Source organism: Tachysurus fulvidraco, chromosome 6 (assembly GCF_022655615.1).
Source record: "Tachysurus fulvidraco isolate hzauxx_2018 chromosome 6, HZAU_PFXX_2.0, whole genome shotgun sequence".
In the NCBI taxonomy this organism is placed as follows: Eukaryota; Metazoa; Chordata; class Actinopteri; order Siluriformes; family Bagridae; genus Tachysurus; species Tachysurus fulvidraco.
Window position 1 is genome coordinate 4,928,336 of NC_062523.1, and position 15,245 is coordinate 4,943,580.

General features: G+C 42.7%; 1 protein-coding gene across 3 annotated transcripts in view; it reads right to left on the reverse strand.

Moving 5' to 3' along the window:
* Positions 1 to 15,245, reverse strand: part of thsd7ba (thrombospondin, type I, domain containing 7Ba) — a 277,509-nt gene that overhangs the window by 42,892 nt on the left and 219,372 nt on the right. For 2 of the 3 annotated variants that reach the window (XM_047815386.1, XM_047815385.1), the window contains exons 17-20: positions 8,321 to 8,326; positions 6,160 to 6,293; positions 4,048 to 4,204; positions 1,460 to 1,601 (exon numbers count right to left, since the gene is read on the reverse strand). In XM_047815386.1, coding sequence (XP_047671342.1) covers positions 1,460 to 1,601; positions 4,048 to 4,204; positions 6,160 to 6,293; positions 8,321 to 8,326 — 439 coding nt within the window. The remainder of the gene's footprint in view (positions 1 to 1,459; positions 1,602 to 4,047; positions 4,205 to 6,159; positions 6,294 to 8,320; positions 8,327 to 15,245) is intronic. The other variant, XM_047815387.1, reaches the window with a different exon arrangement.

A 15,245-nucleotide genomic window follows, 5' to 3' on the forward strand; every position in this document is an offset into this window, starting at 1 on the left:
AGATTACTAGATGTTTTGTGGCTTTGGACAGACAGAAGTGTATTAGGAACTTGAGTAAGCCTGTTTCTTCTCTGCATGTTGTATTAAAAGAAAAAAAAACAACAACAGTGCTTTAGGGTCATGGTATCTAAAGTCTGTAACCCAGTGAACAAGAGTTAATGTATTCACTGATACTATACAATCATTCATTCATTCATTTTCTACCGCTTATCCGAACTTCTCGGGTCACGGGGAGCCTGTGCCTATCTCAGGCGTCATCGGGCATCGAGGCAGGATACACCCTGGACGGAGTGCCAACCCATCACAGGGCGCACACACACACTCTCATTCACTCACACACACACACACACACACTACGGACAATTTTTCCAGAGATGCCAATCAACCTACCATGCATGTCTTTGGACCGGGGGAGGAAACCGGAGTACCTGGAGGAAACCCCCGAGGCACGGGGAGAACATGCAAACTCCACACACACAAGGCGGAGGCGGGAATCGAACCCCCAACCCTGGAGGTGTGAGGCGAACATGCTAACCACTAAGCCACCGTGCCCCCCTGATACTATTCAATGAGACTTAAAGGCACTTTTGTACGTCGCTCTGGATAAGAGAGTCTGCTAAATGCTGAAAACGTAAATGTAAGTAACAAAAAGTACATCATTGGATATTTTAGAGCACAATCGATGATTAGAACTGTTTAAGGGTAAATTAGATCACTAGCTGTTTCAGGACACAGTAGCTTATTAGCCATTTTCAGGCAAAATCCAGCATTTTGTACAATTTTCTCTGGCACTGAATATGTCAGACCAAATTATTTCACCTGTAACAAATACACACTCCAGTTGAGGCTACTAAAGGTCAGTTCACTCCAAAAGCTTTTATTCACGCACAAGCTTCTGTTTTAACGGCTGTTTAAATCCACACCGGTTATGAGATGGACTGTAAAAATGCTCACTCTGTCCTGCTGCATTTTTATGTGCACTTAAGTGAAGCGTAAACTCTGTAGAAATCCATTAAAAGATAAAATCAGTCTATTAAAAAACACTTTCTTGGCACGATGGTCAGTGGCATCAACGCTATTCAGATTTCAAATTAGAGCCTTTCTCAGTCATTTGAGCATTTTTTTGGTTTGTTGTTTTTTTTTTCCCCCTTCTATGCTTTACACTGATTCTCTCTTTCTGAAAAATCAGCGAAGGATTCAGCAGCTCTACAGTACACACTCCTATATACAAACACACACAAAACTGCACGGTTGAGTGTGAGAGTGTTTTGAAAGTGGCATGAAGCTGATTATGTAGATTAAGCTATTAGGAGCAAGGCTTCAGCTCCTCTGTGATATGTAGCTATTTGTCTCATTTGAATCACAAATGCTCCTTTTATTTATTCCTTTTTATTTATTTATTTATTTATTTATTTATTTATTTATTATAATACACTGTGTTGAAGAGGGTTTGTTTTACCGGAGACATTGTACCGATAGGTGAAACAGTTGGCGTTCACGACGCACAGCTCCGTCTCATTCCTCTCAGGACAGGTGGCGTGGGCGACGGGGGGCCGGAGCATCTGCCTTGTCCTCGTCCTCACAGAGTTCACATCACACGACTGCACAAAGAGCATACATCAACCCTTATCATCTGTTAGGTAACATTCTTCACACTGTTGTGATAAATGTCTATTAGAGGTGAAAAACTAAGCAGAAAAAATGTCATAGCTAGAATTAGCTAGTAGCAAGAGAACTGTTTGGATTCTATTTTCATTTACAGGGTTCGTTTTTGTTAGCATTAACTGCTAAGTGGCTAAGTAGAAGAACTCCATCCAACGGACCAGTAGATCACCAGTGACACCGTAACCATTCCAATCTTCCATGACAAGAAACTGCTCAGTCCCGCAACCTCCTTTTCAAAAGCCGGCTCTTGAGGAATATGTATTTAAATCAGGAAGGGCGACTTGTTGTTATTGTATATAATAAACCAAGATACCTCTCAGCTCCGTCTTAGCTGTTCATCCCACACTATATGTTTCTTATTATTATTTCTGAGAAGGTTTTTTTTCTTTGCCTCTATTTGAATATTTCACATTATCTATGACAAAGAAGTATAATCAGAGATGCACTTTTTCTTCCTTTCCCCAGCAGCTATTCTCCAATCTGAGACAAACCGAAATCAAAATTCAAATGAATCTCCAGCAGCAATGAAGCATTTGTAATTCTAATTAACGTTGTGCTCTGTGAAAGTTGCATGCGCCGAGGACAAAATGCAAATGGATGGTGATGAGACACAAATCGAGGAAGAGCTTCACTATGTCCCAGCTGCTCAGAGTCAATTCACAGTAAAGCATCGGTGTGTACGGAAAAGGCTAATTAGTGGTTAGTCTGCGTAATATATTACTTCGATACATAAAAGAACAACACGATCTGGTGTGGATAAATAATACAGTGCAAAGAGATGTCACATGCTCTATTATATAACTACAGATTTTATTTAAAAAGCAAAAATCTTAGAAAGGAAGAAAAAAGAAAGAAAGAAAGAAAGAAAGAAAGAAAGAAAGAAAGAAAGAAAGAAAGAAAGAAAGAAAGAAAGAAATAATTCTTACAGGTCCTGTCTCCATCCTCACCCCATTCTTACAGGTCCTGTCTCCATCCTCACCCCATTCTTACAGGTCCTGTCTCCACCCCCACAGGTCCTATCTCCATCCTCACCCCATTCTTACAGGTCCTGTCTCCACCCCCACAGGTCTTGTCTCCATCCCCACCCCATTCTTACAGGTCCTGTCTCCACCCCCACAGGTCCTATCTCCATCCCCACCCCATTCTTACAGGTCCTGTCTCCACCCCCACAGGTCCTGTCTCCATCCCCACCCCATTCTTACAGGTACTGTCTCCATCCCCCACAGGTCCTGTCTCCATCCCCACCCCATTCTTACAGGTACTGTCTCCATCCCCCACAGGTCTTGTCTCCATCCCCACCCCATTCTTACAGGTCCTGTCTCCACCCCCACAGGTCCTGTCTCCATCCCCACCCCATTCTTACAGGTCCTGTCTCCATCCCCACCCCATTCTTACAGGTCCTGTCTCCACCCCCACAGGTCCTGTCTCCATCCCCACCCCATTCTTACAGGTCCTGTCTCCATCCCCACCCCATTCTTACAGGTACTGTCTCCATCCCCACCCCATACTTACAGGTCTTGTCTCCACCCCCACAGGTCCTGTCTCCATCCCCACCCCATTCTTACAGGTCTTGTCTCCACACACACAGGTCCTGTCTCCATCCCCACCCCATTCTTACAGGTCCTGTCTCCATCCCCACCCCATTCTTACAGGTCCTGTCTCCACCCCCACAGGTCCTGTCTCCATCCCCACCCCATTCTTACAGGTCCTGTCTCGACCCACACAGGTCCTGTCTCCATCCCCAACCCATTCTTACAGTTCCTGGCTCCATCCCCACCCCATTCTTACAGTTGAGCACGGATAGATATTTATCTTCACCTCATCCCCACTGATCTTGCCACTGTTACACCCTCATTCTCACTGATCCTTTCTCAGTCTTAACCCCATCACCAGGTACTGTCTCTTTATGCATCTGCTTCCCCAGAGCATCCATGCAGGTTTAGGTAGGTTCCCACCTCATTGCTGTTGGTCTAGTGTTTATCCTTACCTCATTCTCACTTCACTACCATTTGTCCTTTCTCTATTCTCACTTCATTCCCTTAGGTTCTGTCTCCATCCCAATTTATTCCCACTGGTCTTGTCCCATCCCAGTTCCATCCATCCTCATAAATCCAATATTCATCCCCATGCTGCTGCAACAGATCCTTTTGGATTCCCACACATCATATTACAGGTTCTGTTTCCAACCTCATCCCAACCCATAGTTCCATCTCCACCAAATTTCCATAGACCTTTCTGTCTTCATTCCACGGCATATGTTTTTCCTTGTAGGTTCTGTCTTTATTCCCATACTAGCCAAGTAAGACCTCTTTCACACCTATCACCATAAGCATATGCCCTGTATCTATTGTCATGGTGATCTGAGAGGTATGAGGTTGTTACCATGGGGCATGAACTCCAGTGACTCCAGGGAGACATTACACAGTCACCAGGACAAGGCAGTATGCAAGTGCGAGCTTGAGCAGGGGCATCGTCCTGATCACACAGAGAGTCATTAACAGTATGACTCTCATTAACACCATCACCACGCAGTACACACCTACAGAACGAGAAGGAGGAGAAGATTGTTATTTCTTGTGTGTGTGTGCGTGTGTGTGTGCGTGGGGATCATGGCTCCGTTTTTTTGTGTTCATTTTTCTCTGATGTCCAGTTTGACACGTCTGTATTGAATTGTGATGCAAAAGATTCCTTTAGAGTAGCAATAAAATATTCATTTGTATATGTTTACCTCTGACTGTGAATTCCTTCTGTTAATCCTTTCCTGTTTCATCTGTCTGTCTCTCTGTCTGACTCTCTGTCTGTCTGTGTATCTTTCTCTATGTTCCACTGATAAATGCTGCAGCAGTTATGCTATAAAGGCAAACAGACAGATAGGAATACAGACAAAGAATACACAGAACAACCAAATGACAGAGAAATATACAAACAAACAGACAGACAGAAGAACAGATAGACAGATTTATACCCATGCACACAGACTGATATGTAGACAGTCAGACAGTCAGATATACAGACAGACTGGTATACAGACAGAAAGTCACCCAGACAGACAGACAGATAGACAATCAGACAGACATACAGACAGTCAACCAGACACACAGACAGTTATACAGACAGTCAGACAAATATACACACAGACAGACACCTACAGACAGACAGACAGATATATAGACAGACAGTCAGACATTTATACAGAGCGTCAAATAGACAGACAGATATACAGACTGTTAAACAGACAGACATATATACAGACAGTCGGCTAGACATCTTCAGACATACAGTCAGACAGATATGTAGTCAGCCAGGCAAACTGATATACAGACAGAAAGTCAGACAGATATACAGTCAGTCAGACAGATATAATCAGCCAGACACCTTCAGACATGTATACAGTCAGCCAGACATACAGTCAGACAGCTAGACATACTGTACAGTCGGTCAGCCTGACATACAGTCGGTCAGCCAGACATACAGTCAGTCAGCCAGACATACAGTCGGTCAGCCTGACATACAGTCGGTCAGCCTGACATACAGTTGGTCAGCCAGACATACAGTCGGTCAGCCAGACATACAGTCGGTCAGCCAGACATACAGTCGGTTAGCCAGACATACAGTCGGTCAGCCTGACATACAGTCAGTCAGCCAGACATACAGTCGGTTAGCCAGACATACAGTCGTTCAGCCTGACATACAGTACAGTCGGTCACCCTGACATACAGTACAGTCGGTCAGCCTGACATACAGTACAGTCGGTCAGCCTGACATACAGTCAGTCAGCCTGACATACAGTCAGTCAGCAGTCAGACAAATACACAGTCAGACAGATATACAGACAGACTGTCAGACAGATATACAAAGAGTCAGATAGACAGACAGATATAAAGAGTCAGAAAGATATACAGACAGACAGACTGATATACAGACAGACAGATGAATATAGACACAAACTAACGCTCTGACAGATATTTACAGATAATAACAAATATTTACCTTTTCATCCTAAAACACACAAAGTGAAAGATGCTAAACCAGCGTTTAGCTAACTCTGAACCATTACAGCGGTTATTGTTCCAGTTTTGGCATTGCGCATGTGTTGCCATAGAAACGGTTCAGTCAGAGTAGATGAACCACTCTCAGAGATGTCGTGTTTAATTACAGTAATTCTGTCATGATGTGAAGACGCTTTAACTGTAATTATATAGGAGGTGACGGCATGACTCAGTGTAATAACTGTGTGTTTGCACCATGGTCAGAGTGTGTGTGTGTGTGTGTGTGTGTGTGTGTGTGTAAAACCTTGGTAATGTATGTGTGTTACTCAGAATTTGTGTATATTCAGTGTGTAACTATCTGTAGTGTGTGTGTGTAACATCGAATACAATGTTGTGTAACTGTGTGTAAATCCTTGTGTAATGTGTTCATTTGAGTGTATGTATATGTGAACTTGTACACAGTGTGTGTGTGTGTGTGTGTGTGTGTGTGTGTGTGTGTGTGTACCGGATCTTGCGACTCTGCACTCCCTCTCCACATGTGCTCCCTTCATCCACCGTGTTGATGGAGCAGAAGGACCAGGACTCTGTCACCCACTGATACACTGCACACACACCCCGACATGGTACGACCTCAGACACCTACACACACACACACACACACACACACACACACACACACACACACACACACACACACACACACACACACTAACTTTAAATAATCTTTCTATAAGACATTACCTTTATAACATCATACAATGAATGATCTACATAACTCTGATATGGTAATGAAGTGGGCGTGGCTACAGTAAAGGTAAATGCAATAAAGAAATGAATACAAATCGTCAGTTCCACTGCAGGACTCATATCTCTACCTGTCCTCCATCTGTTCATTATCCTTCACTTCTCCTCTGAGAGGAAAGAGTGATACAAAAATGAAGTGATAGTGACTCCTCCCTCTTTCTCTAATCATGCTTTCGTTTTTTCAATTTTCTTTCCGTCCTCTTCTCATTTTTCTTCTCCTGCCTTTCCTCCTCTTTTCCCTCTCGTCTTTATTCTCGTTTCTTTTTCATTTCTTTCTCTTGTCTCGTCATGTTCTTTTCACTCTCACTCAATCTTTCCATCTTTCCGTCTTCAAAATGTCGCTTGTTTCTCCCTCACAATTTCTTTTGTTTTGTTCTGCCTTTATCGTTACCTCTCCATCTCTCTCCCTCTCTCCCTCCCTCTATCTTTACAGATGTGTCTTTTAGATCTGAACACCTCTGGGTCCTAATAAACTTTTAAAGACGGTGTTTAAGAGATGAGCGAGTGATGAGTGAACGAGAGGAAGCGAGTGATAAACACGGTAAAGATTCCAGAGAGGCTGATTTAAACACGGTGATCACACGCTGCATTACAGAACCACTCATCTACTCCTTCAATGCAGAAGAACGACAGAATAAATGAACGGCCGATAGAGGAAGACGAGTTCTCTCCATCTCTCTGCTTTATATAAAGCATCTGCTCTTTCTCTCTCTCATCTTGTCCTACAATATGTTTCCCTCCATTGTTTCCCTTTATTCTTTATCTCCACCCACATAGTCCTCTCCTTCTTTTTCTTCTTTCCCCTTTTCTCTTCTCCATTCATTTTTACATATCTGATCTTTCTATCACGTTATTCTTTCCTAATCATTCTCCCTCTGTTTTTTGTCTCTATTTATCCCATATAATCTTCCTATTTTCCTCCATTTCTCTATCTTTCTTTTAACTCTTTCTATCCCTCCTTCTATATTTGCCTCATCCTTTTCTTTCTCTATCCTTCTTTTCCTATGACTCCTTCCTCTGTTTTCACTTCACCTCAATTTTTCTTTCCACGCTTTTCTGTCCATCATTGCATTCAGTTCTCACTTTATCTCCATCCATCTCTTTTTGTCTTTCCCGGTCTTAATCTCTCTATATCGGTCTTCCTCTTCACATCTTTGTCTCTCACCATCTTTCTTTCCATTTTATCCATTCATCTTTCTCTCTGTCTGTCCATCTGTCCAATTTTGTCTTTCGTCCCTCCATCTATTGTTTCATAATTTTCTTTCTTCCATCATTTTAATCTCAGCCCATCTCTTTCTGTTCTTCAATATTTTTGTTCTTCCATCTCTCTTCCATCATCCTTTCTTTCCTTCTTCTCTCGTTCCATTCCATTACTTTCTTTTTCATCTTACCTACAGTACACTTACTTTTAATCTTTCAATCCTTTCTACAATCTCACTCATTCTCCTTTCGCCCCTCCCTCTCATCCCTTCATCCCTCTATTGGCTGTTTACAAGCTTTTGTGACATCATCGCTAGCTAACTAATAATTTTTGTGTCTTTTTTTTTAGGATAAACAGATTCATTAACAGTTCTTTTCTTAATGAAATGATAAATATGAAGAACACTAGATTAGGGTTCTGAGAAATTGAAACCAATAATCCTGTTTAAGCCCCGCCCCTTAATAATCCAACAACACAACTCACACTATAGTTCTGTCTCCTCCTATGCTTCTCATCATCTTTTCTTTTTCTATCCTTCAGAATAGAGAGTTACTTATCTGAGAGTTCCTTCACTCGACAGAGCAACATCATCAGATGATGATGGAGGGAAAGAGAGAATGAAGGAGGAAGGCAGTGCACAAAGAGAACAAGTGTTACTTACCTGAGCCTTCGTCCACGTCCGTATCAGCAGTGCGGTGAGCAGACGGGGAAGAAAGAGAGAAAGAGAAAGCGTAAAGCTGTTAGTTCATCAGCGTTTACGTCCAAGGGCAGTGTGTCTGTGCCTGAAGCTTATGAGCACACTGAGTACACTGAACACTATGAGTACACTGAACACTATGAGTACACTGAACACTATGAGTACACTGAGTACACTGAACACTATGAGTACACTGAGTACACTGAACACTATGAGTACACTGAGTACACTGAACACTATGAGTACACTGAGTACACTGAACACTATGAGTACACTGAACACTATGAGTACACTGAGTACACTGAACACTATGAGTACACTGAGTACACTGAACACTATGAGTACACTGAGTACACTGAACACTATGAGTACACTGAACACTATGAGTACACTGTGTACACTGAACACTATGAGTACACTGAACACTATGAGTACACTGAACACTATGAGTACACTGAGCACTATAAGTACACTGAGTACACTGAACAATATAAGTACACTGTGTACACTGAACACTATGAGTACACTGTGTACACTGAACACTATGAGTACACTGAACACTATGAGTACACTGAGTACACTGAACACTATGAGTACACTGAGTACACTGAACACTATGAGTACACTGAGTACACTGAACACTATGAGTACACTGAACACTATGAGTACACTGAGTACACTGAACACTATGAGTACACTGAGTACACTGAACACTATGAGTACACTGAGTACACTGAACACTATGAGTACACTGAGTACACTGAACACTATGAGAACACTGAGTACACTGAACACTATGAGTACACTGTGTACACTGAACACTATGAGTACACTGTGTACACTGAACACTATGAGTACACTGTGTACACTGAACACTATGAGAACACTGAACACTATGAGTACCATGAGTACACTGAGCACCATGAGTACCATGAGTACACTGACAACTAAGAGTACAATGAGAACCATGAGCACCATGAGTACCCTGAGCACCATGAGTATACTGAGCACCCTGAGCACCATGAGTATACTGAGCACCCTGAGCACCATGAGTACACTGAGCACCCTGAGCACCATGAGTACCATGAGTACCCTGAGCACCATGAGTACACTGAGTACCATGAGTACACTGAGTACCATGAGTACCATGAGTACACTGAGCACCATGAGTACACTGAGTACACTGAACACTATGAGTACACCGAGTACACTGAACACTATGAGTACACTGAGTACACTGAACACTGTGAGTACACTGAGTACACTGAACACTGTGAGTACACTGAACATTATGAGTACACCGAGTACACTGAACACTGTGAGTACACTGAACACTATGAGTACACTGAACACTATGAGTACACTGAGTACACTGAACACTATAAGTACACTGAGTACACTGAACAATACAAGTACACTGTGTACACTGAACACTATGAGTACACTGTGTACACTGAACACTGTGAGTACACTGAACACTATGAGTACACTGAGTACACTGAACACTATGAGTACACTGAACACTGTGAGTACACTGAGTACACTGAACACTGTGAGTACACTGAACACTGTGAGTACACTGAGTACACTGAACACTATGAGTACACTGAGTACACTGAACACTATGAGCACACTGAGTACACTGAACACTATGAGCACACTGAGTACACTGAACACTATGAGCACACTGTGAGTACACTGAACACTATGAGAACACTGAGTACACTGAACACTATGAGTACACTGTGTACACTGAACACTATGAGTACACTGTGTACACTGAACACTATGAGAACACTGAACACTATGAGTACCATGAGTACACTGAGCACCATGAGTACCATGAGTACACTGACAACTAAGAGTACAATGAGAACCATGAGCACCATGAGTACCCTGAGCACCATGAGTATACTGAGCACCCTGAGCACCATGAGTATACTGAGCACCCTGAGCACCATGAGTATACTGAGCACCCTGAGCACCATGAGTATACTGAGCACCCTGAGCACCATGAGTACACTGAGCACCCTGAGCACCATGAGTACCATGAGTACCCTGAGCACCATGAGTACACTGAGTACCATGAGTACACTGAGTACCATGAGTACCATGAGTACACTGAGCACCATGAGTACACTGAGAACCCTGAGCACTATGAGTACACTGAGAACCCTGAGCACCATGAGTACACTGAGAACCATGAGTACACTGAGAACCATGAGTACACTGAGCACCATGAGTACCATGAGTACACTGAGTACCATGAGTACACTGAGTACCATGAGTACACTGAGCACCATGAGTACACTGAGTACCATGAGTACACTGAGCACCATGAGTACACTGAGTACCATGAGCACCCTGAGCACCATGAGTACACTGAGCACCATGAGTACCATAAGTACACTGAGCACCATGAGTACCATAAGTACACTGAGCACCATGAGTACACTGGGAACCATGAGTACCATGAGTACACTGAGTACCATGAGTACCATGAGCACCCTGAGCACGATGAGTACACTGAGAACCATGAGTACCATGAGTACACTGAGTACCATGAGTACACTGAGCACCATGAGTACCATGCGTACACTGAGTACCATGAGTACCATGCGTACACTGAGCACCATGAGTACCATGAGTACACTGAGTACCATGAGTACACTGAGCACCATGAGTACCATGCGTACACTGAGTACCATGAGTACACTGAGCACCATGAGTACCATGCGTACACTGAGTACCATGAGTACCATGCGTACACTGAGTACCATGAGTACCATGAGTACACTGAGTACCATGAGTACACTGAGTACCATGAGTACACTGAGTACCATGAGTACCATGAGTACACTGAGTACCATGAGTACCATGCGTACACTGAGTGAACCAAAGTTTAATATCAGATAGATTGGATCAGATTGGACCTTTATACAAATGACATCAGACACAGTGTAGTGGGCGGAGCTACAGAAGTGAGGTTGAAGCTAGTCTGTTCAGTCACAGTAATAAATCCACTACATGTCTGTAATCAACCCCAGAGAAATAGTGCAGGGTGTAAACAGGATCGTTTTACTGTAAACAAGTGCAGTTCGCTCAGGACAAGAGAGAAGCAATAACACAACCTGACAACACAACATAGATCAGACGTGTGCTGGAGGTTACTGTAGAAATTCTAAACATCAGACCATCGTGCAGCGACAGATGGAGAGAAGAAGACAAATGAAGCGTGTCAGTGTGATAAAGTGTTTATGGGACAGTTACAGCGACATTACACTCTTCAAATATAATGAATATAACGATTCCAGCTGAAGCGACGTCGTTATCAGTGAGTCCTGAGACGGACGAGGCAACGTGGGGGGATTAATGACATGAGACGCTTTCTTTAATCATTGTTAAAGTCAATAATGATGTGGACATGTGGACAGACAGCTTTAACAAACACTGTTTATTAATTAATAAATATTAAAGCAGCAGTAAGGGTCACACACACACACACACGAGAGAGAGAGAACGTCTAAATCAACCCCACCCTCTATTCACATAATTTTAATTTTTATATTAGATAAGAGCTCTCTGCTCTGGAGGTCTGAGACGTCTCTTACACACACACACACACACACACACACATACGCACACACACACGCACGCACACACACAATCACACACACGCACACACACAAGAGAGAAAGTCTAAATCAACCTCACCCTCTATTCACATTTAGATAAGAGCTCTCTGCTCTGGAGGTCTGAGACGTCTCACACACAAACACACACACACACACACACACACACACACACACACACACACACACACACACGCGCTGATATATAAAGCTTAAGCACTCAACTCCATCTATACTCTTCTACTGATCTCTCTCAGTTTATCTCTTTTCTCTTCTGATGATTTGTGCTTTGAAAGTGTAAACTGGCATCTACACCTGACTTCTACACCCTGTGGTTGTCCCTAAGCTTTTTTCTACTCTACATAGACTCCATAGATTTTTAATCGATTTCAGATCTTTACATCTTTTTATGAACCCTCTATAAAATATTAGGCCCCACACTCACCCTAGCCTGGGCCAAAATTAGATCTTTGGGTCCTCATTTATTTATTTTTAAATGTGTTGATTTAGTAGGTTTGCATCAGACCTTCAGGGTTTGGGGTTGGATTCATCCTGTTTCTCTGGGGTTTCCTCTGGGTTCTCCAGGATCTCATACACTTGCGCTGTTGGTTGACTGACATCTCTAATTTGACATCTCTGAAAGAGTGTGTGTGTGTGTGTGTGTTTGAGTGTGTGTGCGTGTAACTGTGCCCTGAGTGAGACTGGCATCCTGTCCAGACTGTATGCTGCCTTGTGACCTGAGTCTCCTGAGATGGGCTCCAGGTTCTCCACAATCTTGTAGGAAATAGATGGATGGATGGATAGATGGATATATAGATAAATGGATGGAAATTACAGCTAAACACACTAAATTAGGGCTTTATTTTGGATCACTTTTTTCCAGAATGTTGTTAATATGATACAACAGGTGTGTGTAAAAGCCAAACAGTGTAATCTGTACACATGTAGGATGTGGAGATGATAATTGTAGTCCGATAATTAAACCCTTTGGATCTTTTTTCCGTTCCGTGCTCAGAACGTATTCTGGTCCTTACTCAGATAATTGGGTCAGTGTATAAACCACACAGAAGTCTGAACTCCGCCACACCGTGTGACCCATCAGGATTTTATAGACTTGTCAGAGTCACAGACCCTTTAATGGTCTGTACTTAGATACATAAAATATATAATAAACCCTACAGAAAGGTTTAACACACACACACACACACACACACACACACACACACACACACACACACACACACACACACACACAGAAGAAAGACTATAAATCATTATATTTAAACAGAATGATTTCACAAACCACAATTAATTCAGTATAACAGAAACAGCTCTAATGGAAAGGTCAACATACACATGGAAAATAAGCTGAGCAGGAGATAAATGAATATTTTAAGTTGTCTCACACACACACACACACACACACACACACACACACACAGAGAGAGAGAGACTTGTTAAGTGATGATTAATTTCACAAATTCTGCTCGCTGACCTCAGATGAAGGTGCAGAAGCAAACACCATTCCTCTCCATTAGCCCTTAATTAATTACAATATCAGAAAGTAAATCATGATTAGAGACGTGGCTGATAATTACACTGCGGAGCGCCGCTGACCTTTTCATCAAAGAAGAGGATCCCATCGCGAGGGGGTGTTTAATATTCACAATTTTCACACAGTTGTGCTTCTGTCACTCTAATTAGCTGATAAAGGTGTATGTGTGTGTGTGTTTGTGTGTGTGTGTGTGTGTGTGTGTGTGTGTGTGTGTGTGTGTGTGTGTGTGTGTGTGTGTGTGACACTGAATAGTGCTGAAAACCATCTGCACACTGGAGCAGCTCCAACAGAAAATGAAGCTCCAGGGAGCAACTGAACAATAGACTGGAAATGCAAAGGGACATCTCAGTCTGGCCAGTGTGTGTGTGTGTGTGTGTGTGTGTGTGTGTGTGTGTGTGTGCATGTGTGTGTGTTGGTAGCCACTTCAGTAGTTAATATTACAAAGAAGTAAGAATATTCCTGATTTAAAGCAGCTACATTATAAAGTTAAACAAAAGGTTTATATTAACCGAGTCTTACACTACTAGGGTTCTATATTCCCAAGGTCCTGTATATTCCTAAGCTTTTATATTCCCATGATCCTGAGTACCCCGAACTCACTATTCCATGTGTTCCAATAGTCCTGTACTCTTTGGGTTGTATGTTCTCAGAACCTGTATTCTTATCCTGTATTCCTCTCAAGGCCCTTCATCCCCAAAGTCCTAAATGTCAAAAGTCCTATGCTCCTGGAACTTTTTTTTTCTCAACAATTTGTTTCCACAGTCCTGAATTGGCAAAGATTTGTGTTCACTGAGTCTTGGATTCCCTGTGATCTCTGTTACCTGAGTCTTGAATTCACAAGGTCTTATGTTCTCAGAACATTTTCTTTTCCTCTTTCACAATGGCTTATCTTTTCAGAGTCTCAAATTCCCAGTTCCCTATGGTTCCATTGTCTTGAATTCCCAGTTCCCTATGGTTCGAGTCTTGAATTCCCAGTTCCCTATGGTTCCATTGTCTTGGATTCCCAGTTCCCAATGGTTCCATAGTCTTGAATTCCCAGTTCCCAATGGTTCCAGAGTCTCAAATTCCCAGTTCCCTATGGTTCCATAGTCTTGAATTCCCAGTTCCCAATGGTTCCAGAGTCTCAAATTCCCAGTTCCCTATGGTTCCATTGTCTTGAATTCCCAGTTCCCAGTGGTTCCATAGTCTTGAATTCCCAGTTCCCTATGGTTCCATTGTCTTGGATTCCCAGTTCCCAATGGTTCCATAGTCTTGAATTCCCAGTTCCCAATGGTTCCAGAGTCTCAAATTCCCAGTTCCCTATGGTTCCATTGTCTTGGATTCCCAGTTCCCAGTGGTTCCATAGTCTTGAATTCCCAGTTCCCAATGGTTCCAGAGTCTCAAATTCCCAGTTCCCTATGGTTCCATTGTCTTGAATTCCCAGTTCCCAATGGTTCCATAGTCTCAAATTCCCAGTTCCCAGTGGTTCCATAGTCTTGAATTCCCAGTTCCCAATGGTTCCAGAGTCTCAAATTCCCAGTTGCCTATGGTTCCATTGTCTTGAATTCCCAGTTCCCTATGGTTTCATTGTCTTGGATTCCCAGTTCCCAATGGTTCCATTGTCTTGAATTCCCAGTTCCCAATGGTTCCATTGTCTTGAATTCCCAGTTCCCAATGGTTCCATTGTCTTGAATTCCCAGTTCCCTATGGTTCCAGAGTCTCT